The sequence below is a fragment of the Vipera ursinii genome, assembly GCF_947247035.1.
Source record: "Vipera ursinii genome assembly, chromosome: 1".
NCBI classification, from domain to species: domain Eukaryota; kingdom Metazoa; phylum Chordata; class Lepidosauria; order Squamata; family Viperidae; genus Vipera; species Vipera ursinii.
The window spans coordinates 354,773,545-354,801,529 of NC_139512.1; the positions used below are offsets into that span (position 1 = coordinate 354,773,545).

General features: G+C 45.2%; 1 protein-coding gene across 8 annotated transcripts in view; it reads left to right on the top strand.

Annotated features, from left to right (window-relative positions):
• TRIM37 (tripartite motif containing 37) overlaps positions 1-27,985 on the top strand; it is a 63,946-nt gene that overhangs the window by 24,064 nt on the left and 11,897 nt on the right. For 6 of the 8 annotated variants that reach the window (XR_014494460.1, XM_083379690.1, XM_083379691.1 and 3 more), the window contains 8 exons: positions 1,285-1,361; positions 5,147-5,326; positions 6,144-6,258; positions 10,753-10,959; positions 13,213-13,349; positions 16,975-17,069; positions 21,420-21,614; positions 27,446-27,757. Coding sequence is in view for 7 of the 8 variants with exons in the window: in XM_083379690.1 (XP_083235816.1) it covers positions 1,285-1,361; positions 5,147-5,326; positions 6,144-6,258; positions 10,753-10,959; positions 13,213-13,349; positions 16,975-17,069; positions 21,420-21,614; positions 27,446-27,757 (1,318 nt within the window). In the remaining variant the exon portion in view is untranslated. The remainder of the gene's footprint in view (positions 1-1,284; positions 1,362-5,146; positions 5,327-6,143; positions 6,259-10,752; positions 10,960-13,212; positions 13,350-16,974; positions 17,070-21,419; positions 21,615-27,445; positions 27,758-27,985) is intronic. The other 2 variants (XM_083379692.1, XM_083379694.1) reach the window with 1 other exon arrangement.

Consider the following 27,985-nt stretch of genomic DNA (forward strand, 5'->3'; position numbering starts at 1 on the left):
CTGTCAGCCCACGGTATCACAGAATAATAAAACAGCAGAATAACAAGAGTTGGAAGGGGCCTTGGAGGTCTTCTAGTCCAACCCCCTTCTCAAGCAGGAGACCCTGTATCATTTCAGTTAAATGGCTGTCCAGTCTCTGCTTGAAAAGCTCCAGTGTGGGAGCACCCAAAACCTCTGAAGACAACCCATTTCACTGGTTAATTGTCCCCACTGTCAGGAAGTTTCTCCTTAATTCCAGGTTGCTTCCCTTCTTGATTAGTTTCCATCCGTTGCTTCTTGTCCTGCCTTCAGGTGCTTTGTATGTTCTAAGATGGCGGCACCTGGAATGGCTGCAGCTGCACTGGCTCTTGAAGGCGAATAGTTTTGGGAGGGATAGTAAGGGCTATAGGCCACATGATCAGGAAGATTTTAATGTGTTTGAGCAACATGGTGGAACTAAGGTAACATACGACATACGACCGACAATCTTTGCTGGCCTGGCGAGTTTCTAGTTGTTTCGGAACTGTTGGTGAGACCGTTAAAAGTTGTTGGCGCTGTTTGAATTTGTTCTGCCAGCAGCAAGATCTGACTGCTGGCTCAGTGATGGATTCTATTGCAAATCAGGGCTGTTTCCAGAGAAGGCAGAGGAGGAGAGGACCTGGAGCTTATGGGGCGAAGGAACTGGATGAGGCTGTCGGCAGGCCCAGAGGAAGAGAGAGAGGCTTTTGGAGGAGTTGGTGGCGGCGGCAGCAGCGTGCTCCAGGGGCGAAAAGAAGCAAGGCCTCTTTAAGGAAAGGGTGGAAGAGTCAGGATCAGAAAAAGGAAAGAAGGCGAGGTTGTCAGAATACAAGCTAACTTGAGGGCTAATCCACATGGAGCCCCATTTCCATCTGTCCTGTTTGCCATCGTTCACTCCCTAGAGACTAAAATGGACAATATGAAATTTGAGCGGGCCCCGAACAAGGAGTATATATCGGAGGTGGTGACCCTTTGAGAGCTGTATGCAACGAAATTTCATTTTGATGTATGCCGATTGGTGTACATTCAAAGTGACAATAAAGTTATCATCATCAGGCAAGACAAGGGATATGCGTTTCAGTGAACAAGCCATTACTTTGAGGCAAAGAAAAAAAAGTAAGATGCAAGGCAGTATTCAGGAGTTTACCCTTCTTAACTTTAGATCTGGTGAGCTCTGCATCTGATAAAAAATTGACTTCAGTCATAGTAGGGAGCTATAAATCTTATCTTCAAAAACTCTTTGGATTGCTCCGGATTCATTCCTAACTTCTATTTTTTTTTATGAAGGATGGAAATGGAGTGGTACGTGGCTACTATTTATCAGTATTTCTTGAGCTCTCAGCTGGATTGCCAGAAACATCCAAGTAAGAACTAATGCAAGCATCTGATAGTATCTATTGCATGCATTACATGAAATGAATCCTGTTCTGTGTTTATTATTTATTAAACAAATGTATATAGCCAATTCTCACATAGGTTACTCTGAGCAGCTTACAAAATTTTAAAAAATCCACCATAAAAACCATTAAAAAACCTCTTTATCTACCCTCCATGGCAGTAACACTACCATGAAATCAGTCATTTAATCAGCTCCGTCTCCATTCGTGCTCCCCAGGCCCTCAAAGCAACAAGGTGGGGGCCAACCGTACCTGGGGGGGGGATGATTTTCCACAAAGAAGGGACCATCAACAAAAGGTCCTACCAGATGACAATCCCTAATTAATGTTGTGTTAATGTAAGTGGAGGTACAGTTATGTTTCTTTACTCTCTTGAGTTTGCCTTTTATAAATCTAACTTGCTAAACTCCAGCATCTGGCTAGGAATTAGAAGAGAAAATGGAAAGATGGTGGTCACATTTCAACTATTCTTCTAGAGCAGGGGTGTCAAACTGCACCCAGCCCATTGCCTGCAGTGGGGAAAAAGTTCCGATACGTCGCGAGTTTCACAGAGAGTGCAAAACTGATCTTTCCATGCGGCACTTTCACAACACAACATTTGCAGGACCACAGGTTCGATCTGTTATCAGCCCAGCCAATCCAATCAAACAAGGAGAATCTGCTATTGATGTTCCATTTTGGGGAGTTCTGGGAGCTTAAGTGAAGAGATACTGTTTTTCTACTGATGCCATAGAGCAGCGTTCCAGTTGAGATCAGGCTAACCACCTCCTTGTTGGCCTTCCAGCAGCCTTAGGCTCGCGATGTTCTTGAGAGACTTCAAATTTTATCAAGCCGTCTTTCTGTTCCTTTTTTATTGCTTATCGCTTTCTTGTTGGCATGATATTTTACTATTTTATTATTAGGTTTGTTTGTTTCCTACTATATGTAAGCCACAAGAATCCCTGGATTGCAGCGGGGTAGAAAGGTGAACAATAAATAAACACTGAAGAATAGATTTTTAGTTACATGAAAATATGGAAATTGAAATCACCTTCCAGATTAGAAAGGGTTCTGTGAAATGTGAAATTGTTATTAAATTTCATAATACGGTAAATAAATAAAACTGTTACTAGAAGTTTTGAAACTTCTGGCTTTATCCTTTAGCTTTGCCTATTGTGCATTGCACCAGATTTTCTGAAACTGTGTGACTGTTAATCGCTGCCAGTTTAAAGGGAAAGCGGTGCGTGTTGTGTAAATAGTGTAGTTTGCTTTTACCAAGCAGGATATTGTGCTGAACTTGAGGTAGAGAGATATCTTAACTTTGGCAGGGAACAGAAGTCCAGCTGAGAAATTTGTCTGGCTTCCATGCATAAAAGAGGATTTTTTTTCTCCTAAAATGGTCATAACATCTAAAATAAAATCATGCATTGGACCTGAATGCATCTTTCCATAAGTCTAAACCAAAATCCTGGTCCTTAGCTTTATTTTTGTGAAATTTAGTTTTTATCCTGATTGCTTCAATTTTTCAGGATAGGGTACAACTGTCAGTGAATACTTTTAAGTCTTTCAGATAAGTTTCTAAGGTTGGTTATGTACTTATTAAGGGACGCGGTGGCTCAGTGGGTTAGGACACTGAGCTTGTCAATCAGAAGGTCGGCAGTTTGGCGGGTCGAATCCCGAGTGTCGCGTAACAGAGTGAGCGCCTGTTACTCGTCCCAGCTTCTGCCAACCTAGCAGTTCGAAAGCACATAAAAATGCAAGTAGAAAAATAGGGACCACTACGGTGGGAAGGTAACGGCGTTCCGTGCGCCTTTGGCGTCTAGTCATGCCGGCCACATGACCACGGAGACGTCCTCGGACAAGCGCTGGCTCTTCGGCTTTGAAACGGAGATGAGCACCGGCCCCTAGAGTCGGAAACGACTAGCACGCATGTGCAGGGGAACCTTTACCTTTTTATGTACTTATTTGTCTCTTCTCATTTTAAACCATTTGGTGGCATTTTAATGCCAAGGCACCACACCATCTGCAGTGCCCTTGGCATTTCATGCACAGTCTTGCGTGGGATGGCCAGAACCAAACCTGCATGTTTTATTTTTCATTCATTTTTCTCTTTTTTTTGCTCTGCTTTGCACCACAGTAGTACCTTTAATGTATTTTTCTAATCAGAGGTCTTGTATATCTTTTAAATGGTCCATAAAACATTAAATTTGGGATATGCATCCTTGAAAACATTAATGTATACCAATATCTTGTAAATTTTCTAGGTGAAGTGGGACATTGGGTTATTTTGCATGAGTCCAGTGAAAACAAATCCACTGATTTTTATTCACTGCATTCTTTTGATGAAGAGGGTCTCCATCAATCGTTACCTAAAATTTTGGAAAATGTGTGTTTTGCAGCCTTGAACTTTCTCATATCCTTGACTTTTGACTAATCTTCCCCCCCCCCCAGTATTTTGTACAAACTACTGCATGTAAGACAAGCTCTCCTGTCTCGTAAGTGTAAAAAATATGGCTTCTGATATCTTTTTAAAATATTTGAGGTTACATTTAACTAACTTCATTAACCAGTTAGTTTCTGCTTACTATATACTGTAGGGTCCTTGGTGTTCTTCTGACCTGCAAATATTCTTTTCTATATTTTATCCCATTATGAACTTTTTTTTTTCGGGAGATAGGGCAGGATATAAATCCCATAAATAAATAAATAAATAAATTGAATGAATGAATGAATGAATGAATGAATGAATGAATGAACTTGCAACTCTTGTACAAAATGTGCAAACATTTAAAACATTTGCAGTTTAATTGAAATAAAAAAATATAAGCCTAGTTAAAAAAACTAGCAATATCTAGCATAATGGCAAAAATAACATAAATAGGAAACAAAAAAAATGTTGGACTAGGTAAGTATCTCTGGAATGCTGTTTTGCAGAGTTCAGTTTTTTAATAACCTTCTGACAGCCATCAAGACCAGGTACTAGTTTGATCTACATAGGCAGAATGTTTTGTCGCAACAACATGTCCTCGGAGAAGCAGCACGTACTACCTCTGGATTAAATTTCCACCTGTGTAATTCAGTTCTTCGGCACCATTCGGTATTATTTTCTTCTTATTTTCCTTACTAAATCTTGTTATACATACCCAAATTGATTTCCCTGGAGACGATACGTTGTTGTTAGTTGCAAAGTCATGTCCAACCCATTGCGACCCCATGGACAACGTTCCTCCAGGCCTTCCTGTCCTCTACCATCTTCTGGAGTCCATCTAAACTCACGCCTCCTGATTCAGTGACTCCATCCAGCCTCCTCATTCTCTGTCGTCCCCTTCTTCTCTTGCCCTCCACCTTTCCCAGCATTAGGCTCTTCTCCAGTGAGTCCTTCCTTCTCATTAGGTGGCCAAAGGATTTGAGTTTCCACTTCAGGATCTGGCCTTCTAAAGAGCAGTCAGGGTTGATCTCCTCCAGGACCGACCGGTTTGATCGCCTGGCAGTCCAAGGGACTCGCAGGAGTCTTCTCCAGCACCAGAGTTCAAAGGCCTCCATTCTTTGGCGCTCAGCCTTTCTTATGGTCCAACTTTCACTGCCATACATTACAACTGGGAAGACCATATGGGAATGCACAGGTATAATGTGTGAAGATTAAAATACTTACTGTGTCCTCCCTCCCTCCCTCCCTCCCTCCCTCCCTCCCTTCCTTTCTTCCTTCCTTCCTTCCTTCCTTCCTTCCTTCCCTTCCCTTCCCTTCCCTCCCCTTCCCTCCCCTTCCCTTCCAGATATGAATACCGTGTTGAGATGGTCCACCAATCTACTAATGATCCTGCAAAAAACATCATCAGAGAATTTGCATCTGATTTTGAAGTTGGGGAATGCTGGGGTTACAACAGGTTTTTTCGACTGGATCTGCTTGCCAATGAAGGCTATTTGAACAGGCAGAACGACACAGTCATATTACGGTAAGAAAGATGAAAGGGCATCGTAGTTGGGCTTCATGGCAATAGGATAGGAAACTTCTTTATGCTACATTAGGGGCTCTTAAATGTTTTTCTTGTGAAAGTACATTGTATAGTGTTCAAAAATAAGAGGGGATCTTTTCATTGGTAGCCCTTCTCTGGAATATTGTCAATAGTGTGGCTGTTTGAGACAGTCTTTAGTATCTTTTCTGTGCCAGATACTTTTTTTTTCCTTTTGGGCATTTTAATCTTTTATTGCTCCTTTTTATTGTTTCCCTGTTACATATTTTAATTATAGTGTTTCAACGTATACTTTGGTTGTTTTAGAACTTTGGGCATTTTTAATTCATTATAAGCCATCCTGGGAAAATCTGTTTTTTAAGAATGACATATAAATGTTAAAATAAATGCCAACGACTAATTGTAGTTGGTGGACCCTAAGCAAAATTAGATAATTACTTAAATCTCTTCACAGATTTCTTATTGGGATTATTGCAGCTTCACAAATAACAGCTAGCATTTATTCTTAAAAGGAAATACAATTTTTCCCAATCCCACTTGAGAAGCCAAATAAACAGGCATCAAACAAAGGGTGACATTTTAGTATTAGCCAGTTTAATTAACTGAATGCAGTTTAAAGCCTTAATCCCTTGGAGTAAATGATATAGTGTAGGATAACACAACCCTTCTAATAACGCCGTCCTGTTTGGACTGGGGTAAGGTATACACCCTGGAGGAGCTTGGAGAGAATCCAGCTGCTGAAATGACTTGCATTTTCTTGAGGGAGCTTAGTGAAACTCTTGTCATGCTTCTCCTAAAGGTTCCAGGTGCGTTCACCTACATTCTTCCAAAAATGTCGGGATCAGTATTGGTACATTTCTCAGCTAGAAGCGGCTCAAACAAGCTACGTCCAGCAAATAAATAATCTGAAAGAGGTAAGCAGTGCTACTGCACATAGAATTTATGTATTTATTTATTTAGAATTTTCTTTTTTAAAAAAAATTTATATGGCCATTCATATATTTTTATATAAATTGTGTGTGTGTGTGTATACATTTTATATATTATATTATTATATCATATAAATATTTATTATATTTAATATAATGTAGTGTAATATAATTAATATATAATTATATAATTATTTTTGCATTTATATTTTATATGTGCTCGATATACTGTATACCTATTTATATATTTATGAATATGTAAAATATTTGTATAGTTAAAACATTTGCATAGCGGCCCACTTAAACCAGACATGTCAAACACAAGGTCCGGGAGCCGGAGCCAGCCTGCGAAGTGGTTTCATGTGGCCCGCGAAGCCACCTATACTATACCTGTGCATTTGATTTTTCTTGCCTAAATGTAGAACCTTACTTTTTCACCATTGAATTTCATTTTGTTAGATAGCACCCAATGTTCGAGTCTGTCCAGATCCTCCTGTATCTTAAGCCTATCTTCTGGAGCAGACATGTCAAACACAAGGCCCGGGGGCCAGATCCGGCCCGCGAAGTGGTTTCATGTAGCCCGCGAAGCCATCCTGGAAACAGTGAGGGAACGGCCCCCATTGCCTTGGCCCTGGCCCAGAGACCCTCCTTCTGCCAGAGACCCTCAGATCTGTCCCACTCCTGCCCAGGCCCCCATAGGCACCCTTGATGCGAACAATGTAGAGCTGGCCACGCCCACCCAGTAGGCCATACACACTCTAGCCACGCCCACCCAGTAGGCCACGCCCACCCAGGCCACGCCCACCCGGCCCCCTGAGGGCAACCGCAATGCTGAAGTGGCCCTCAGTGAAATTGAGTTTGACACCCCTGTTCTAAACCAACTCTGGATGGCTCCCAATCAAAAGCTAAATCGACGTGTAAATCCTATTAAAGCCATAAAACATAAAAATGTTTAATGTTTAAAACATTAAAATACTAATCAGCAGAGAGAATTAAAGCCATGCTTATTTTCCTTTTCTTTGTTTTGTTGGCTTCCCAAGAACTTACTAACTGACATCTTCCTTTTTTTGAATTCATTGTGCGAAAAGGTTCAAGCTAAGATATCTAGGCAGTCCTCAACTTACAACCATTTGTTTAGGGACCTTTTGAAATTACGATGGCACTGAAATATTGACTTAACAGCCAGTCTTCACTTGTACGACCGTGGCAGCGTCCCCCCACAGTCACATGATCAACATTCAAGTGCTTGGCGACCTGCGATTGACAGTTGCAGCATTCGGGGGGGGTTCATGTGATCACCGTTGGCAACCTTCCCGGGGATTCTGACAGCAAAGTCAATGGGGGGGGAAGCCAGATTCGCTTAACGACCACCTATTTCACTTAACCACAGTGATTCGCTTAACAACTGTGGCCGGAAAAAAAGATCGTAAAAATGGATGCGACTCGTTTGGCAACTGCCTCTGCTGAGCCGTGGTGTCACAGTGGTTAGAAGGCAGTACTGCAGGCTACTTCTGCCGGCTGCCTGCAGTTTGGCGGTTCGATTCTCACCGGCTCAAGGTTGACTTGGTCTTCCGTCCTTCCAAGGTCGGTAAAGTGAGGACCCAGGTTGTTGGGGGTTATATGGTGATTCTGTAAACTGCTTAGAGAAGGCTCTAAAGCACTATAAAGCGGTATATAAGTCTTAAGTGCTATTGCTATTAGCAATGGAAATTGTGGTGCCAATTGTGATCATAAGTTGAAGATTACGTGTATAAAAAAACTGACGGACCTTGCTTAATATTGTCACCACAGGTTTCCCACCTGGATATATTTTGCCATAATTCCCAAGCAAAATGGATACTGTTTTCACTTGCATTTATTTCCTTATTATCCCGAGTGCCGCGTAGCAGAGTGAGCGCTTGTTACTCGTCCCAACTTCTGCCAACCTAGCAGTTCGAAAGCACGTAAAAATGCAGGTAGAAAAATAGGGACCACTACGGTGGGAAGGTAACAGTGTTCCGTGCGCCTTTGGCATCTAGTCATGCCAGCCACATGACCACGGAGACGTCCTCGGACAAGCGCTGGCTCTTTGGCTTTGAAACGGAGATGAGCACCGGCCCCTAGAGTCGGAAACGACTAGCACGCATGTGTGTGTGAACCTTTACCTTTACCTATTTAGAAGGTACCAGGTTGTTAAAGTCTGGCATACACCACGGGGTGACAAAGTATTTTAGAGTAGGCCTGAGCATGCTTTTGGTGCCCCCTTAATTCAGGCATGTACTTTTTTTTGGAATTGCAAGCTTTGAGGTGAGCCCAAAGAAAAAGTGCAACTTTTTAAGCAGGAGACAGCAGAACTGTTGAGCCGCGTTGTGGCCTAGTGGTGAAGCCCCTCACCTTCCACTCGGAAGGTTGAGAGTTCAATCCTGAGTAGTGGCAGATGTTTCTGTCCTAGGGCGTAAAGAAAAAAATATAACTCCATGTAGGCATCAGGAAGTGCATCTGGCCAGTAACTGCTCAGCTCCAGTCACACCGACTCTGCCATGAATTAAGGCAGGGGTGTCAAACTTAATTTCATTGAGGGCCGCATCAGCATTGCGGTTGCCCTCAAGGGACCGGGTGGGTATGGCCAGGGTGGGCGTGGCCTACTGGGTGGGCGTGGCTAAAGTGCGTATGGCCTAATGGGTGGGCGTGGCCAGCTCTACATCGTTGGCATCAAGGGTGCCTATGGGGGCCTGGGCAGGAGTGGGACAGATCTGAGGGTCTCTGGCAGGAGGAGGGTCTCTGGGCCAGGGCCAAGGCAGTGGGGGCCGTTCCCTCACTGTTTCCAGGATGGCTTCGCGGGCCACATAAAACCACTTTGCGGGCCGGATCCGGCCCCCGGGCCTTGTGTTTGACATGTCTGAATTAAGGGATTACGGGGTCATAAAGAGACAGCAGAATTTGTGTATGCGCCTTTTAAACTTCAGATCTCAAGCATTACACATATCTCATTGAATACCCATCATGGAAATTCTGATGATAGCCAGTAGATCTTCCAGTTTAAATGCTCTATTTTTAATGGGTCAGCTGTTGGAAAAATTAGGACAGCAATCGAACAGGAAAATTGGAATTAGAACATTAACCAGTGGAACAGCTTTCATCCAGTGGTTGTGGGTTTACCACCACGGGAGGTTTTTAAGAAGAGATTAGACAGCCGCTTGTCTGAAATGGTACAGGTAGTCCTTGACTTACAACCACAATTGAGCCCAAAATTTCTGTGGCTGAGTGAGACAGTTGTGAGATTTGTCCCATTTTACAACCTTTCTTGCCACAGTTGTTAGTTTAGTAACATTGTGAAGTGAATGTAACTTTCCTGTTGACTTTGCTCGTCAGAAGATCACGAAAGGTGATCACATAACCCGGGACATGGCATCCGTCATAAATTTGAGCAAGTTGCCTAGCCTCTGAACACGTGACCATGGAGCAGGGGTGTCAAACTCAATTTCATTGAGGGCCGCATCAGCACTGCGGTTGCCCTCAAGGGGTTGGGTGGGTGTGGCCTGGGTGGGTGTGGCCTACTGGGTGGGCGTGGCTAGAGTGTGTCTGGCCTACTGGGTGGGCGTGGCTAGAGTGCGTATGGCCTACTGAGTGGGCGTGGCCAGCTCTACATCGTTGGCATCAAGGGTGCCTATGGGGGCCTGGGCAGGAGTGGGACAGATCTGAGGGTCTCTGGCAGAAGGAGGGTCTCTGGGCCAGGGCCAAGGCAGCGGGGGCCGTTCCCTCACTGTTTCCAGGATGGCTTCGCGGGCCGCACGAAACCACTTCGCGGGCCGGATCCGGCCCCCGGGCCTTGTGTTTGACATGTCTGCGCTAGAGTCATAAGTATGAAAAATGGGCAGAAGTCATTTTTTCAGTGCCATTGTAATTTCGAATGGTCACTAAACGGACTATTGTAAGTTGAGGATTACCTGCTCCAGCAGGAGGTTGGACTAGAAGACCTCCAAGGTCCCTTCCAACTCTGTTATTCTGTTAAAGCTCACTCATTCAGAAGCTGAATCTGGGTGACAGCTGCAATTTGTTGTATATAGTGGAGACCTAGAAGGAAGGACTCACTGGAGAAGAGCCTCATGCTGGGAAAGGTTGAGGGCAAGAGAAGAAGGGGACGACAGAGAATGAGGTGGCTGGATGGAGTCACTGAAGCAGGAGGCGTGAGCTTAAAGGGACTCCAGGAGATGGTGGAGGACAGGAAGGCCTGGAGGAACATTGTCCACGGGGTTGCAATGGGTCAGACACGACTTCGCAGCTAACAACAACACATTTTTAATCATTTCCAGAGTTCTAGAAAAATAACTTGTTCAGGGTAGTCTTTACAGGGAACTCTTGTACCAGAACTCTGCTCCCAGATTAGAGCACATAAGTTTGCGTTGGGTCCTGTTCTCTCTGCTTTCAGAAAGCACATCAACACAACTTTTCCGTGTCTTTTTTCTTCTTTTTTTTTTAAACTTGTTTAAAAAAATGCAGAGGCTGGCGATTGAGCTTTCCCGGACCCAGAAGTCCCATGGCGTCTCCCCTCTGGATAGTCACCCACAAAGCGACGATGGCCTGGAAACGAGACCAAAGAAATCGGGACCCAACTCAGAGGTGCTTCTTGAGGCTGTGGCCAGCACAGCGCCCCCCAGAGACGCAAAAGAAGAAGAGGAGGAAAAAGTCCAGTATGAAGATTTTAACGTAAGTGTTCTTGCCGCCTGTTGCAGTGAATTTACTGCATCCTTGTGGTTCTGCTCAGCGAATGGAAAGTACAGGTAGTCCGCCATTCAGCCCAGCCCTTCTGTTGCTAAGCAAGACGGTTGCTAGGTCCATCACAGCATCCCTTGGGTCACATGATCAAAATTGGGGTGCTTGGGCACTGGCATGTATTTTAATGATGGTTTGCAGCGTTCTTGGGTCACAGGATCGCCATTTGCAACCTTCGCTCATGAACCAGGTCAATAGAGCAGGGGGTCTTCAAACTTGGCCCTTTTATGACTTGTGGGCTTCAACTCCCAGAATTCCTCAGCCAGGCACGCGTGCCTGGCTGAGGAATTCTGGGAGTTGAAGTCCACAAGTCATAAAAGGACTAAGTTTGAAGACCCCTGCAAGAGAGGAAGATGGATTTGCTTCCCCGCTGATTCACTTATTAACAACCGTGGGGGTGGGGGGGAAAGGTCATACAATTAAGCACGACTATTTAACAATCACCTCGCTTAGCAACGGAAATCCTGGTCCCAGTTGTGGTCATACGTTGAGGGACTACCTAAAGTTGTTAAAAGATTACTTACGACGTGAGAAAAGGATCGCTAATGCTACATTTCATTGCTTTTCCTTCTTCTTCCCCCGACTCTCATATCAGCAAGGGAAATACAGATAAGTCCTCGACTTACAGCCGTAATTGAGCCCAACATTTCTGTCGCTAAACGAGACATTTGTTAAGTGAATTTTGACCCACTTCACGACCTTTCTTGCCACAGCTAAGTCAATCGCTGCAGCTGCTAAATTAGTGACGCGGTTAAAGTGAACCTCACTTCCTCCACTGACTTTGCTTGTCAGAAGGTCACAAATGGGGACCACCTGATTCCAGAACGCTCCAACTGTCCTAAATAGGAGTGAGTTGCCAAGCGCCTCGGTTTTTGTCTGATGTAGCTCCTTGGTCCTGGGGAAACGTCATTTCGTTTCACTGTGTACTGTACTGTATATTGTTGAAATGACAGTAAAGTACTACTACTACTACTACTACATGACCAGGGGGACGCCTTTTGACACGAACGTAAGTGAAAATCGGGTCACAGTAACTTTTTTCCCCAGTGCCGTTGTGACTTTGAAGAGTCAATAAATGAACTGTTGAAAGTCAGGGACTCGCTGTAATCCATCTCTCTGGCTTTTATCAACGGAGCGTTTGAGGCGTATGCATGGAAGCTCCCGTGCTCCTGATTTTTTAGAGTCGTGCTTTTCCTTCTAATCAGCTGTTTGTGTAAGGTCCCACCCTAATCCACGTCTTAGGAAAGAAGAACTCTTGGAGACAGGATTGTCCGGAAAGGAACTTTTACTAAAACATAATTGTCAGTAGGAAATCTAGACAGGATCTGAAAACTGTGTTACAGCTTGGTACTTTTAAAGTGTCCCCGAGTGAAACCCCCCTCCCCTCAGTCCATTTGGTCAGTCCCGGATCAGTTAAGGTTCAGGTGTCAAAGCCTTCCAAGGGAAGAGGGATCTTCCATGCCTTTACGACATTTCCTTCCTCCCTTTCAGATTCTAATTGGAGATACAAACCAGATCTCTCCCCCCCCCCCTTTCTTTGTTCTTCTCAGTTCAAAGGTTCTTTTCCTGGTCCAGGGGTGTCAAACTCAATTTCATTGAGGGCCGCATCAGCATTGCAGTTGCCCTCAGGGGGCCGGGTGGGTATGGCCAGGGTGGGCGTGGCCTACTGGGTGGGCGTGGCTACAGTGCGTATGGCCTACTGGGTGGGCGTGGCCAGCTCTACATCGTTGGCATCAAGGGTGCCTATGGGGGCCTGGGCAGGAGTGGGACAGATCTGAGGGTCTCTGGCAGAAGGAGGGTCTCTGGGCCAGGGCCAAGGCAGTGGGGGCCATTCCCTCACTATTTCCAGGATGGCTTCGCGGGCCGCATGAAACCACTTCGCGGGCCGGATCTGGCCACCGGGCCTTGTGTTTGACATGTCTGCCCTGGTCTAATGACGGCCTCCAGGGAGGCTGAAATAAACACCCTTGCGACAAATGGATAAGGATAGCCAATTAACATCTTCTCTCCTACTCCTTGGGAATGGCAGAATCCAGTGAGGGATGTAAGATTTTAGAACGTACAGATAGGGATTTATGAATGGGATACAAATGGATTCTGACAGTTTGTGAGAATCGCTCTGCTCCCTTTGCCACCGTTAACTCGAAAGTAAGCCTTCCAAGTTCCAAACTCCGCTCTGAATTGCAGCACGAACTCTCCGACGGGGATTTGGACGTCGACTTCGTCGGGCAAGAGGAGGCGAGCCATTTGGACGGCAGCAGCTCCTCCGTGAGCTCAACAGCCACCAGCAACACAGAGGAAAACGACATAGACGAAGAGACCATGTAAGTCACGGCAGGGATTTCCTTTCCTGCATCTGTTGACACGTGATCCCCTTCTCACATCCCCGAGTGGCGGCGGTGGTGGTGGTGGGAAAAATATCCCCAGCCCTTCAACGATGTTCCAAAAACGTCACCGGGAAGGCTTAATGTTCCAATATAAGCCTAAAGCCGAGATTTTTCACATCCACTCAACTCGGTGAGACTTCCTGTGCGTAGGATTAGACTGCCACTAATCCATATATTTAAGCTGCGTTGGGAAGTACTTTCATTGTAAACCCGACAATCAGATTGGAAGGCTGGAGATGTTTTACAGATAAATACATAGGATTTAACAGATGAAAAGGACCTTCTAAATAAGGGATGGATGAGTATTCCCTCCAAAAATTGGTCTTAACTCTCGGAATAACAGAGTTAGAAGGGACGTGTGGAGGTCTTCTAGTCCAACCCCCTGCTCAAGCAGGAGACCCTAAACCAAGGGTAGGCAACCTCGGCTCTTTTATGACTCATGGACTTCAACTCCCAGAATTCCTGAGTCAGCTATGCATGAGTCCATGAGTCATAAAAGAGCCGAGGTTGCCGACCCCTGCCCTATACCATTTCAGATAAGTGGCCATCCGCTCTTTTCTTAAAAACCTCCAGTGCTGGAGCACCCACAATTCAATGGAGGCAAGTCGTCATACCTCTACAGGGAGTGCAGAATTATTAGGCAAGTTGTATTTTTGAGGATTAATTTTATTATTGAACAACAACCATGTTCTCAATGAACCCAAAAAACTCATTAATATCAAAGCTGAATATTTTTGGAAGTAGTTTTTAGTTTGTTTTTAGTTATAGCTATTTTAGGGGGATATCTGTGTGTGCAGGTGACTATTACTGTGCATAATTATTAGGCAACCTAACAAAAAACAAATATATACCCATTTCAATTATTTATTTTTACCAGTGAAACCAATATAACATCTCAACATTCACAAATATACATTTCTGACATTCAAAAACATAACAAAAACAAATCAGTGACCAATATAGCCACCTTTCTTTGCAAGGACACTCAAAAGCCTGCCATCCATGGATTCTGTCAGTGTTTTGATCTGTTCACCATCAACATTGCGTGCAGCAGCAACCACAGCCTCCCAGACACTGTTCAGAGAGGTGTACTGTTTTCCCTCCTTGTAAATCTCACATTTGATGATGGACCACAGGTTCTCAATGGGGTTCAGATCAGGTGAACAAGGAGGCCATGTCATTAGATTTCCTTCTTTTATACCCTTTCTTGCCAGCCACGCTGTGGAGTACTTGGACGCGTGTGATGGAGCATTGTCCTGCATGAAAATCATGTTTTTCTTGAAGGATGCAGACTTCTTCCTGTACCACTGCTTGAAGAAGGTGTCTTCCAGAAACTGGCAGTAGGACTGGGAGTTGAGCTTGACTCCATCCTCAACCCGAAAAGGCCCCACGAGCTCATCTTTGATGATACCAGCCCAAACCAGTACTCCACCTCCACCTTGCTGGCGTCTGAGTTGGACTGGAGCTCTCTGCCCTTTACCAATCCAGCCACGGGCCCATCCATCTGGCCCATCAAGACTCACTCTCATTTCATCAGTCCATAAAACCTTAGAAAAATCAGTCTTGAGATATTTCTTGGCCCAGTCTTGACGTTTCAGCTTGTGCGTCTTGTTCAGTGGTGGTCGTCTTTCAGCCTTTCTTACCTTGGCCATGTCTCTGAGTATTGCACACCTTGTGCTTTTGGGCACTCCAGTGATGTTGCAGCTCTGAAATATGGCCAAACTGGTGGCAAGTGGCATCTTGGCAGCTGCACGCTTGACTTTTCTCAGTTCATGGGCAGTTATTTTGCGCCTTGGTTTCTCCACACGCTTCTTGCGACCCTGTTGACTATTTTGAATGAAACGCTTGATTGTTCGATGATCATGCTTCAGAAGCTTTGCAATTTAAAGAGTGCTGCATCCCTCTGCAAGATATCTCACTATTTTTGACTTTTCTGAGCCTGTCAAGTCCTTCTTTTGACCCATTTTGCCAAAGGAAAGGAAGTTGCCTAATAATTATGCACACCTGATACAGGGTGTTGATGTCATTAGACCACACCCCTTCTCATTACAGAGATGCACATCACCTAATATGCTTAATTGGTAGTAGGCTTTCGAGCCTATACAGCTTGGAGTAAGACAACATGCATAAAGAGGATGATGTGGTCAAAATACTCATTTGCCTAATAATTCTGCACTCCCTGTAGTGGTGGCGGCAGGGGTGATGGCCTGGGAGGCCAAGAGTGCCTAGGCTCTAGAGCAGAGGTCCTCAATCTTTTTGGCACCAGGGACCGGTTTCCAGAAAAGACAATTTTTCCACAGACATGGGGGGGAGAGGGGGAGATGGTTTCACACGCTACCTAGATCCCGTGCACGGACAGATGTAGCTTCGCTCACTCCCACAGCCCAGTTCCTAACAGGCCGCAGACTGTACCGGTCTACAGCCCGGGGATTGGGGACCCCTGCTCTTGAGGGGTCAAACTTTAGTTGAACTATTTTTGTCTCCTCTGAGAGTTTCTCTCTCTCTTTTTTTGTTGAATTTTTGTTGAAGTGCTTACAGGTCGCCCTCGACTTACAACCGTTATTACAAGGGCATTGAAAAAAGTGACATTGTAACATTCCCACGGTCAGACAGTCAAAATTCGGGCACTTGGCAACTGGAATGTATTTATGACCGTTGCCCTGTCCAGTGATCACTTTCTAACCTGCCGGGTGGCTTCTGCCAAGCAGAGTCAATGGGGGAAACCAGACCCACTTAACAACGGCAGTGATTCGCTTAACGGCTGTGGCAAAAAAACACATGTAAAATGGGGCACACAACTCGCTTAACTGCCTCGCTTAGCCATGGAAATTTGGGGCTCAATTGTGGTCATAAGTCGAGAACTATCTGTATTCTAAAAGGAGATCTCGGATCATCTAATCTAACTAACCTGACTTCAGATATAAAAATCCACCACTTTAGGAGCACCTTAAGCAGCTCTCTGGTTTCTCTACTTTGTCATGTTTTACGAACATAAAGCCTTCGTAAAACGCCCCAACACCTAGCAGCGGACTCCTCACCACGAATATGGACAAGCTGCTGGTCATTCAGTGTTAGTCCAATAATGCAAAGAGCTTTCTCATTGTTTCGTTTAAAGTCATCTATCTTCTTTGCATCCTCTTCATTATTTGCATCCCAAGCAGTAGTATCTGGTGGGTTATTTACAACAGTCCATAGTCCTTCCTTGTGCAAAAGCAAGCAGCATTTCGTGGACCAGGAAACATAGTTTGTCCCATCCAACCGGGTTATCCAGGAGATGCCTGACCAGTTCTTGTGCCATTTTACACCAAATAGCTAACACAAACTCAGCTCTGAAACGGTGCAGTTGATTCCATTACCGCAGGTCGCCGTTTCTACTTGGTGTTGCAGTTGTCCCGAGGTGCAGACGATCTCGGGATTTTATCCTACTGTAGGGAAATTGTAATGTCAGTGCAGTTCAGAATTTCTGTGCAGTTCGGAATTCTTCAAACTGTATTTGTGGAATGAACGTTTTCTCAAAACCTGAAGCTTAGCAGGAACTTTGTGACCTTCCTTTGCCCTCAAGGTCCGGAGAGAACGATGTGGAATACACTCACAACATGGAACTGGAGGAAGGAGACCTTGTAGAAGAAGCTACATCTTCCCCAGCAGGTGCCTCAGGTATACGTAGAACAGGGGTGTCAAACTCAATTTCATTGAGGGCTGCATCAGCATGGCGGTTGCCCTCAGGGGGACGGGTGGGTGTGGCCTGGGTGGGCGCAGCCTACTGGGTGGGCGTGGCTACAGTGCGTATGGCTTACTGGGTGGGCGTGGCCAGCTCTACATCGTTGGTATCAAGGGTGCCTATGGGGGCCTGGGCAGGAGTGGGACAGATCTGAGGGTCTCTGGCAGGAGGAGGGTCTCTGGGCCAGGGCCAAGGCAGTGGGGGCCGTTCCCTCACTGTTTCCAGGATGGCTTCGCGGGCCGCATGAAACCACTTCACGGGCCGGATCTGGCCCCCGGGCCTTGTGTTTGACATGCCTGACGTAGAGCAAATGCTTTTTATAATGGCGTTGTGATGTAAAGCATCCTTTCTTCCTTTCTCCACCTGAAAAGCCACGTGGAGCTGGGGATTCTGTAGGATTTTCTGTTTTTGGAACTGCTGCATCACATATCGTGTGTAGAGATTATTTAATGTAGGGCAGTCGTCCCATCAGCTCAAATTCAAAGGAGGCTTGCAGCTGGGATTAAAAAATAAAAAAAAAAGCACATCGGTATAATACGAGCTGTGAGATTACGTTTGGGGAAAAGGCTATGAAGGAAAGTTGAGCTTTTGAGAGGTTTGCCATACTGAAGGGAAAAGACCGTTCCTGGGCATTTGTGTCTTTTTTTAACGTAGGCGGCTTTAATGCCTTCTTTTAAAACTTCTGATGTTCTTCTGTTTTACATTGCTTAGATCAGGGCTTTTCAACCTTTTCACCCACTGTACCACTTTTAGGATATGGCAACATCAGAGTACCACCAGTCACCTAGCAAGGTGTCAAAAACTTGATGACCAAAAAAAAAAAAAAAGGAAAAAAGTGCTGAAGTACAGGTAGTCCTCGACTTACAACAGTTCGCTTAGTGACTGTTCGAAGTTACAATGGCACTGAAAAATGTGCCCCCCAAGCCACAGCCGAGCAAGACACCTGTCTGCCCGCCCGGCGATGTTCTTCCTCCTGTCCGAGGTTTTCATTGTTGTGAGCATTTCTGTTGAAGATTGGCAGCGGGGGTGGGGTGGAGTGTGGGGTGTATTTGGTTTTTATTCCCCCGCCCCATCTTCTGGGTGGTTACAGCAGGTTTTGGTCACTTCACATGACCCTGGGACACTGTGACCGTCATAAATATGAATCAGTTGCCAAGCATCTGAATGTAAATCACAAGACCCTGGAGATGCTGCAACATTCCAGCTGATCGGCGCTTCTTCTGGGCTCAGAAGGGTCAGGATTAGTGCTGAGCTCCAGCTGGGGCCTGGCACTGATCCTGGCGCTTCCGCTGAGCCCTGACAGCCTTGCAACTACAGCCGTCTCTCGCTTAGGCTTCTGCGGTGCTGCCACCGGTTCAGCTCATTCCCCTCCCCCGCTACCACTTCTCTAGAATGGTCGTGTACCACCTGCCAGGTGCCAATGTACCACAGGTGGTACCCGTACCACTGGTTGAAAAGCCCTGGCTTAGATAGTATACAGAAGAATTAAAATACATCTGTCTTTTGCGTTGTTGATTTGAATGTAATTCAGAAACAGATTCTTCATACAGGTGGTCCTTGACTTCCGACCACAATTGAGCCCCAAATTCATGTTGCTAAGTGAGAAATTTGTTAAGTGAATTTTGCCCCGTTGTACGTCCTTTTTGCCACAGTTGTTAAGTGAATCCCTGCAGTTATTACATTAGTAACCCAGTTGTTAAGTGAATCTGGCTTCCCCCATTGACGTAGCTTGTCAGAAGGTCGCAAAAGGGGATCGCGTAACCCCAGGACACTTGCAACCGTCATAAATATGGGTCAGTTGTCAAGCATCCGAATGTAAATCACATGACCATAGGGATGCTGCAAGAGTCGTAAGTGTGAAAAATGGTTGTAAGTCTCTTTTTTTCAGGGCCATTGTAACTTTGAATGGGCACTAAACGAACTGCTGTAAGTCAAGGAGTACCTGTATTTGATGAATTTTTTTTTTAATAATTGGAAAAGCGTTGTTTCTAAACAAGCACTGCGAGGCTAGTAAAATTTATGCTGAAAATGTGGATATCTGGGACAGATTTGCCAGGTATATTATGGGCAGTAAGGAACAGCATCCGTATTTTCATATTACAGTTATGTTTATAACTGTCAAAATCCTATTGTGACTTAGATAACAATCACTGGTATATGGCAGGCAAATTATACCTTTGACAGAATTTCTTCCCAGCCGAGAAATTAATTTGTATTTAGCTGATTAATACCACCTACTTTACAACAGCAGAAACGGAGACATGATGTCTCTCAGCAAAATGACTGAATGCATTATTTAGGGTTTTTTCCCCTCCTTTTTAAATGTTTGATGTTGGTGAAATCCTCAGTTGACAGTCTCTGTAGCCCACTCATTTCAAAGGATCTCTCATTCTGTTCCTTTCTTGTTCTTAATCACCTGTTTTTAAGGAGCTTTAAAATGGGAGTTTGACTTCCCAGTTAAATTAATCCCTTATTAAATTAATTTTAGACTACCCAACTTTCCTTCTTCCTTTTTAAAGAGAGCTCATAATAGGACAATCAAGAGACCTAACTAACAATTTAAATAGTTTCATAAACAATAACACTTTTATTGTTTTAAGTGTTTTTAATGATTGTTGGCCTGTGGTTGATTTTGTATTGGTTCTGTCAGAATCCATTTATATCCTATTCATAAATGGAATGTTTCAAACATTATTCCATGGATTCTGCCATCTCCCGAAGAGAAGAGAATAGATGTGTATTGAACCGTTATTAGGCATTTCAAAGGAAAGGAGAAGCCTTTTGAACTGGGGAAACAAAAGGGGGGGCTAGCATCTGGCTTTTGTCACGGAAGACAGCAATAAACATGAAGGGTCCTAAGTTCCTTTTTCCCACGAGAGGGATGATACGAGAGAAAGGATGGGGCACTGACCAAATGGGGTTAAGGGGGGGGGGTTAAACCAGGAACTCTTTATAAGGGTTTACTTCGTGGGATAATATTAAGTCCTGTCTCATTTCCTACAACCAAGCATGTCATAGTAAAGATTCTTTTTGGAATAGATTTGACTCCAAGAATTTTGTCTTCCTAAGACGTGGTTTGGGGTGGGTCCTGACAGGTTCTGAGTTTTTTTAACTTTGTTCCTGGATCCTCCTCATTCCTTCATACCTGCAGTTCCATTTCTTAACATTGTTTAATAACAAAATAACAGAGTTGGAAAGGACCTGGGAGGTCATCTAGTCCAGCCCCCCCTGCTCAGGCAGGAAACCCTATACCGTTTCAGATAAATGGTTGTCCAGTCTCTTCTTAAAAACTTCCAGTGTTGGAGCACCCACAACTTCGGCAGACAAGATGGTTTGATCGTTTGGTTTCAACTATTCGCTGATTGATATAGATTTCTTTATATCTTTATTTTTTAAAAAATGATTAAATCTGTCATGCATCAACAGGGAAAGGGTTCGTGTCTCTTCATTCTTGTGATGGCACATATCCCATATTTAGCACCGTTTGGAGATCTATCCATGTCTAGCATCCCTGTTTTGGATTGCTAGAAAATCCAAGAAAACAATCTTTCTATATGTTTCATTGCTGGGTATATAGATTCTACTTCCTTTCCTTAAGTTTCTAAATGTATAAAGAAACAAATATTCTCTATCCTGCGTTTCTATCTTCCCAAAGTACAAGATTCTGAGACCATGTCAGGCTATTTTGTGGAGACAAAAATGTTTTATATTTCTCCACAAAATAGCTTAATATGGTCATTTTCTTATTTCTCTATGGGTCTGTTTAGGTCAGGGGTAGGCAACCTTGGCTCTTTTATGACTCGTAGACTTCAACTCCCAGAATTCCTGAGCCAGCCATGCTGAGGGGAAAGGGAGAGGTTTCCAAGCTGAGTGATGCCTGCTCAGGAATTCTGGGAGTTGAAGTCCACGAGTCATAAAAGAGCCAAGGTTGCCTACCCCTGCATTAGGGTAATAGACTTCAACTCCCAGAACTCCTGAGCCAGCATGGGGGAACTATGGTCCCTTCATGACTCGTGGACTTCAAATCCCAGAATTCCTGAGCCGGCCTGGCTCAGCATGGCAACCTCTCCCTTTCTCCTCAGCATGGCTGGCTCAGGAATTCTGGGAGTTGAAGTCCACGAGTCATAAAAGAGCCAAGGTTCCCCACCCCTGGTTTAGGTACACGTCTGCTAGTGTTCACAGTTGATTTCACTATTGGAGGCAGTGCTAATAACTCTGGGTGACATCTAAGAATTACTGAGTGCCTCTTTCTTTTCTTTTTCTTCTTCTTGTTCTTCCTCCTCCAGGTGGGAGCCATGCATACCGCCCAACAACCAGCCACTTGTCAAAGCGAGGAAATGCACTCGCTTCTGCCAGTAGCAGCTTGCTTGATATAGATCCCTTGATATTAATACATTTGCTGGACCTGAAGGACAGGAATGGGATGGAAAACCTGTGGGGTCTACAGCCACGCCCGCCTGCTTCACTTTTGCAGAATAGAGGTGAGTAGGGGACGTGAGGGGACAGAAAGCTTTGTGAAAGAAGCCTTCATCTTTTCTGGAGAGACACAAAAAAATGAGATCCATCATTTCTCACTCGGGGAACCCTTCTCAAAGGAGCTACTTAATCCTGGGCGGTTATTCTTAAGATATGATTCCTGATAAGTGTTTTAAATCGATGAACATAAGATCTCCCACTAAAATTAGGGAGAGTCTAACGATACTAAGAATATGCTTTAGAAAGCTGAAGCATTTAAACTTCCACAGACCGTGAATACATCGATGTGGTGTAGTTTTGTGGTTCAGGTCCTTGAGAAAAGAAGGAATTTACAGGTCGTGCTTGACTTAGTAACCACAATTGACCCCAAAATTTATGTTGCTGAACAAAGACAGTTGTTAAAGTGGATCACTGCAGCTGTTCAGCTAGTAACAAGGGGGTTAAGTAAATCTGATTTCCCCCATTGACTTTGCTTGCCAGAAGGTCACAGAAGGGGATTGCGTGACCCCCAGGACATTGCAGCTATCGTAAATATGAGTTAGTTGCCAAGTGTCTGAATTTTGCTCACGTGACCATGGGGATGCTGCAAGGTTAGTAAGTGTGAAAACGGTCATAAGTCACTTTTCAGCACCGTTACAACTTCGAACGGTCATTCTGTATAGTTAAAATTGTAGTAATTTGTAAATAACAGGCAGAGACGATATTAAATATTTGGTGTCCTATGGTACCTGTAAATGGATATCCTATAACCGTGGTGGCGAACCTATGTCACGCGTGCCACAGGTGGCACACAGAGCCCTCTCTGTGGGCACGCGTGCCATCGCCCCAGTCCTAGGCCTTCAGCTGGGTTTTATGAAATCTTTTTGCTTTAGGCTTCCGCCGCTGTGTGCAAAAAAAAAAAAAGGTTCAATCAATCAATCAATTTCAACTAAGTTGGAATTGATTGATTGAACTTTTTAGTCTGCCATTACCACTGCAGCCATGCCCACCCAATGGGCCACGCCCACCCAAAGGGCCACACCCACCCGGCACCCGAAGATACACAAGTGGGTTTTGGGTTGTGGTTTGGGCACTCGGTCTCTAAAAGGTTTGCCATCACTATCCTGTAAGCTAAAAAAATTAAACATGATTCATTCATTTCTTCATTCATTCATTCATTCATTCTTCATTCGTTCAGTTAACTTCTATAGCCATCCATCTCAGTCAATGACTCTGGACAGCTTATCACCCTATACCACAGGTCTGCAACCCGCGGCTCCGGAGCCAGTCCTCTGCCATGTGCAATCCAAAAAAAAAAAAGTGGGACTAAAAAAGTTCAACCAATCAATTCAAATATGCAGGGTAGGTGCATATCTCGCCTTGGCTCCACTCTTCAGTCAAACCCTGTTCTGCGCATGCGCGCATGTACGCACATGTGCACACATTTTTTGCGGCTCCCAGTTTTTCCTTTTGTGAGGGAACCGGTTCCGAGTGGCTCTTTCACTGTTTCAGGTTGCTGACCCCTGCCCTATACCATTTCAGACGTATGTATTGCATTCAAAACTAAAAACATTTTAAAACAATAAAAAAATAGAAACATTCAGATTAAATATACCTGAGATACTTGGCCAGTTAGCGGTACAGGCAGAAAAAGTCTGTATTCAGCTGGTGTTTACTTCAAGATGGAATGTGTTTTTAAGGTCTCATCTGTAATTTAACGACAAGATAATGAGAATTTGGAACGCAACACTTGAGAAAGCAATCAGTACAAATATTGAGAGAGTGACTGTCCTATTGAGAGCCTGAAGACATCGGCTGGCAATGTGATAGCCCCGGAGCCCCGGGATGTGTATTACATTTGTTCAATAGCATATGTTGGGTTCAGAAACTAAATAAAAGCAAATTTACCGTAGATCTTTTTAAAAATAACAACCGTCATTTTGGCAACGTCACCATAGAGATTCTGTACGCCCTTGTGTGGAGTTGTTAGATTAGCAAGAAAATACTAATAATAATTACGATTTTAATTAGCTTGGCTGAGACATAAATTGTGCCTTAAAATATAGTTGCTTCTTGTTCTTAGGAAAGAGCAGTGAACTTGTAGATCATTGCCAGCCTTTCTCCTTCAGCTTTTTGTCTTCTCCTTCTGGCTTTGTCTCATTCCTCGGAGCTCCTCTGAAAATCTTCTCCTCCCCCTCCCCTTTTCGTTTATCTTCCTCCTCCTCCTCCTCCTCCTCCTCCTCCGGGTGTCAAAGAAGATAACAAAATTCTGGATTCTTGCTCTTCTGGCAGCCTCAATCGTTGTTGATTGACCTTGTAGTGCAGACATATCAAACAAATGGCGGGGGGGGGGCGGATGCGGCCCGCGAAGTGGTTTCATGCGGCCCGCGAAGCCATCCTGGAAACAGTGAGGGAACGGCCCCCTCTGCCTTGGCCCTGGCCCAGAGACCCTCCTTCTGCCAGAGACCCCCAGATCTGTCCCACTCCTGCCCAGGCCCCCATAGGCACCCTTGATGCCAACGATGTAGAGCTGGCCACACCCACCCAGTAGGCCATACGCACTTTAGCCACGCCCACCCAGTAGGCCACGCCCACCCTGGCCACACCCACCCGGCCCCCTGAGGGCAACCGCCATGCGGATGCGGCCCTCCGTGAAATTGAGTTTGACACCCCTGTTGTAGTGTGTCTTTGACGATCTCTCTCCATCTTCTTTGATTGCCTTTTTCTGGGTGTCGTGGAAGCACAATTCAATTACGCATTTCATGTAGTACGTACGGGCCCTCTGCCTTCTTTGTTTTGACCCCTTTCCCCCTTTCCTTATGGGTTTGTTTCCTTGTTCATTGAATTTACTTGCTGCCCATTTTGTAGCAAATGACTTGGATTCTGCTCTCTCGGTGTCGGACCGTACGCAGCTCTCTGCTCCTGCCACTCGCATCAGACCTTTTATTTCTAGTTTTGCCCATGCCAGAAGCGGGAGGGAGGGTGGAGGAAAGGAGAGGAGGAAGTGCCACAAATAGGGCACTTTATGCAGTGAAAATTGAATAGATCTTTTTCCCCTTTCCCTGTGATGAGTTTCAGCATCTTCCACGGCAAAACTGCGTGTCATTTCAGCTAGAAAAGACTCAGAGGCCTGACCTTTTCCTCTTTAACATTTTTATTTCTTTAATAAAGGTCTGTGCTTAACGGGAAGCGTGAAAAATTAGCTCAAGCAAACGCTCTGGCTATGCTAACTTTTAGGCAGTTTATTGCGGATTTGCGCTACCGGAGAGAGGCCTTTTATGTTCGGTGGAAAAAAATGCCATCTAGTTTTGGTCCATTACTGAAATGCTATTGCGGTAAAATGGTATTTTAGGTAATGGGGCTGTGCGCCATTTGGATACCGCAAAGGCAGCTGCGTATTATTACCGTCCGACGTTATAATCTCTAGTGAGCCATTTCAAATTGGATTTTCTTTAAGGGGAGCATTTCTTGCTAGAAATTAGCTTTTCTCACATGTCCTGACATTCCTGCAGTCCTCCATCATCCTTTGCCTAACTCAGGGGTCTTCAAACTTGGCCCTTTTATGACTTGTGGACTTCATCTCCCAGAATTCTGGGAGTTGAAGTCCACAAGTCATAAAAGGGCTCAGGTTTGAAGACCCCCGGCCTAACCGATCATTTGCAAAGTGTTTTGATATTGCTTCATTTGATACTAAATAGACCCTAATAACTCTAATCCATTAAAAATTTCATATGCTGTATCCTTAAGTGGAGGTGCAATCAAAGAATGAAGTCTCAACTAGTGTTCAGGTCTGGTGTAAAGCTTTGGTTAGCACAGGGGTAGGCAACCTTGGGCTCTTTTGTGACTCGTGGACTTCAACTCCCAGAATTCCTGAGCCAGCCACGCTGAGGAGAAATGGAGAGGTTTCCATGCTGAGCCATGCTGGCTCAGGAATTCTGGGAGTTGAAGTCCACGAGTCATAAAAGGGCCAAGGTTGCCTATCCCTGGCCTAGGCCTAGGCCACTTTATGACTCATGGACTTCAACTCCCAGAATTCCCGAGCCAGCCATTCTGAGGAGAAAGGGAGAGGTTTCCATGCTGAGCCACGCTGGCTCAGGGATTCTGGGAGTCCACGAGTCATAAAAGAGCCAAGGTTGCCTACCCCTGGGTTAGCAAAACATTGGTAAAAGAGGTAGCTATGCCTCTGTGGTACATCGTACTGGGCCACAGTTGCTCTCCAACAATTTCAGTCACATCTCATTGAATTGCATCTATCGTTTCACTGGTGGTAAATTATCTTTTATCCTTGCTGCTCTCAGAGCTTGATTATTTTCTTGCAGAGGTTTTATTGCCCAAATACAGGTGGTCCTCAACTTATGACAGTTCGTTTAGTGACAGCTCAAAGTCACAACGGCACTGGGAAAAAAGTGCCGATTATGACCATTTTTCACACTTAACGACCGCTGTGGTCATTTAAGCGTGGTCAAGATGATCAGAATTCAGATGCTTGACAACTGACTCATACTTATGATGGTTGCATTGCCCTGCAGGTCACGTGATCCCCTTTTTGCGACCTCCTGACCAACAAAGCCAATGGGGGGAAGCCAGATTCACTTGACAACCGTGTTACCGATTTTAACAACTGCAGTGCTTCTCTTAGCAACTGGGGCAAAACTCACTTAACAAATATCTCACTTAGCAACAGGGATTGTGGGCTCAGTTGGGGTCGTAAGTCGAGGACTGCCTGTAGGTAACATTATCAGTGCTGAAAGGGAGTGGGGTTCGTTCTCGGCTTGCCCTGTCAGCGTCGATGGGAATGTTCTTGGTGGTTCCTTGGTTAGGCTGTTGTTTATTGTTAGCTTGTTTGTCTGAGTTGGTAGTTCCTTGATTGGGGTATTGTTTACTGCTTGAACAACATTAATCTTGGTGTTTTGCAGCCTCAAGGTTTTAGCCCAGAGCCCAACCTCTATCTTTTTTTTAAAAAAAAAATCAAAATTTCTATGCCACCATCAGGGGATCCTGCACGAAAGAGACCTTCCCCCTGTCTCTTAAACCCTCTCGCTCAGGGTTTTACAACCTTTTCACCCGTTGCGCCACTTTTAGGAGATGGCAACATCCGAGAACCACCAGTCGTCTAGGAAGGTGTCAAAAACTTGATGACCAAAAAAAAGGAAAAAAGTGATGAAGTACAGGTAGTCCTCGACTTACAACAGTTTGCTTAGTGACTGTTCGAAGTTACTGTGGCCCTGAAAAAAGTGCCCCCCAAGCCACAGCCGAGCAAGACACCTGCCTGCCCGCCCGGCGGCGCTCTTCCTCCTGTCCGAGGTTTTCATTGTTGGGAGCATTTCTGTTGAGGATTGGCAGCGGGGGTGGGGTGGGGGTGAGTTTGGTTTTTATTCCCCCCCCCCCGCTGGGTGGTTGCAGCAGGTTTTGGTCACTTCACGTGACCCTGGGACACTGTGACCGTCATAAATATGAATCAGTTGCCAAGCATCTGAATGTAAATCACAAGACCCTGGAGATGCTGCAACATTTCAGCTGATCGGCGCTTCTTCTGGGTTCAGAAGTGCCAGGATCAGCGCCGAGCTTCAGCTGGATCCTGGTGCTGATCCTGGTGCTTCCGCTGAACCCCGACAACCCTGCAGCTCCAGCCATCTCTCGCTCAGGCTTGTGCGGTGCTGCCACCAGTTCAGCTCATTCCCCTCCCCCACTACTTTTCTAGGATGGTTGCGTACCACAAGTGCCAGGTGCCCATGTACACCAGGTGGTACCCGTACCACTGGTTGAAAAGCCCTGCTATAGATGCTACCCTGGGGTACCCTGGAACCTTTTTTTGGTGGCGAGCTTGAGCGTTCTTTCTCATTTCTTCTCTGTTCAGCATCGTACTCTTTGAAAGAGAAAGACCAGCGGAGGCACCAGGCCATGTGGCGCGTGCCGCCGGACCTTAAAATGCTGAAGAGGTTGAAGAGTCAGATGGCTGAAGTACGGAGCAAGATGTCAGATGTGAAGAACCAGCTGTCCGAGGTTCGGAGCAGCAACACCAACCCTTCTGACGGGCAGGCGACGTACGCCTTCCCTGCTGACCAGGGAGCCTTGGCGGCTTGCGGGACGGAAAGCTACAACAAGCTGCAGGAACTTGGGAGGGAGCTGCTGACAAAATCGTCCCTCTCCAGCTGCTATATTCGGAATTGTAAGTGGACGTGGGCTTAGTCATCCCTTCCATAAGAAAGGAGCCATTTAGCAACCTGTCGGGGGCAGCCTTTTAAAATCTCAAAGACAGGATTGCACCCCACCTTGCTAAAGCACTGGTTTCAAAGGAACTTCAGTTTTTTTAAGCCCTGTATAGTTTGAGAAGAAAGTGAGGGCGAAAGCTGTGAAAATTAGTCTGCTTTCCGTCAAGGCCCTGGCAGCTGATGGA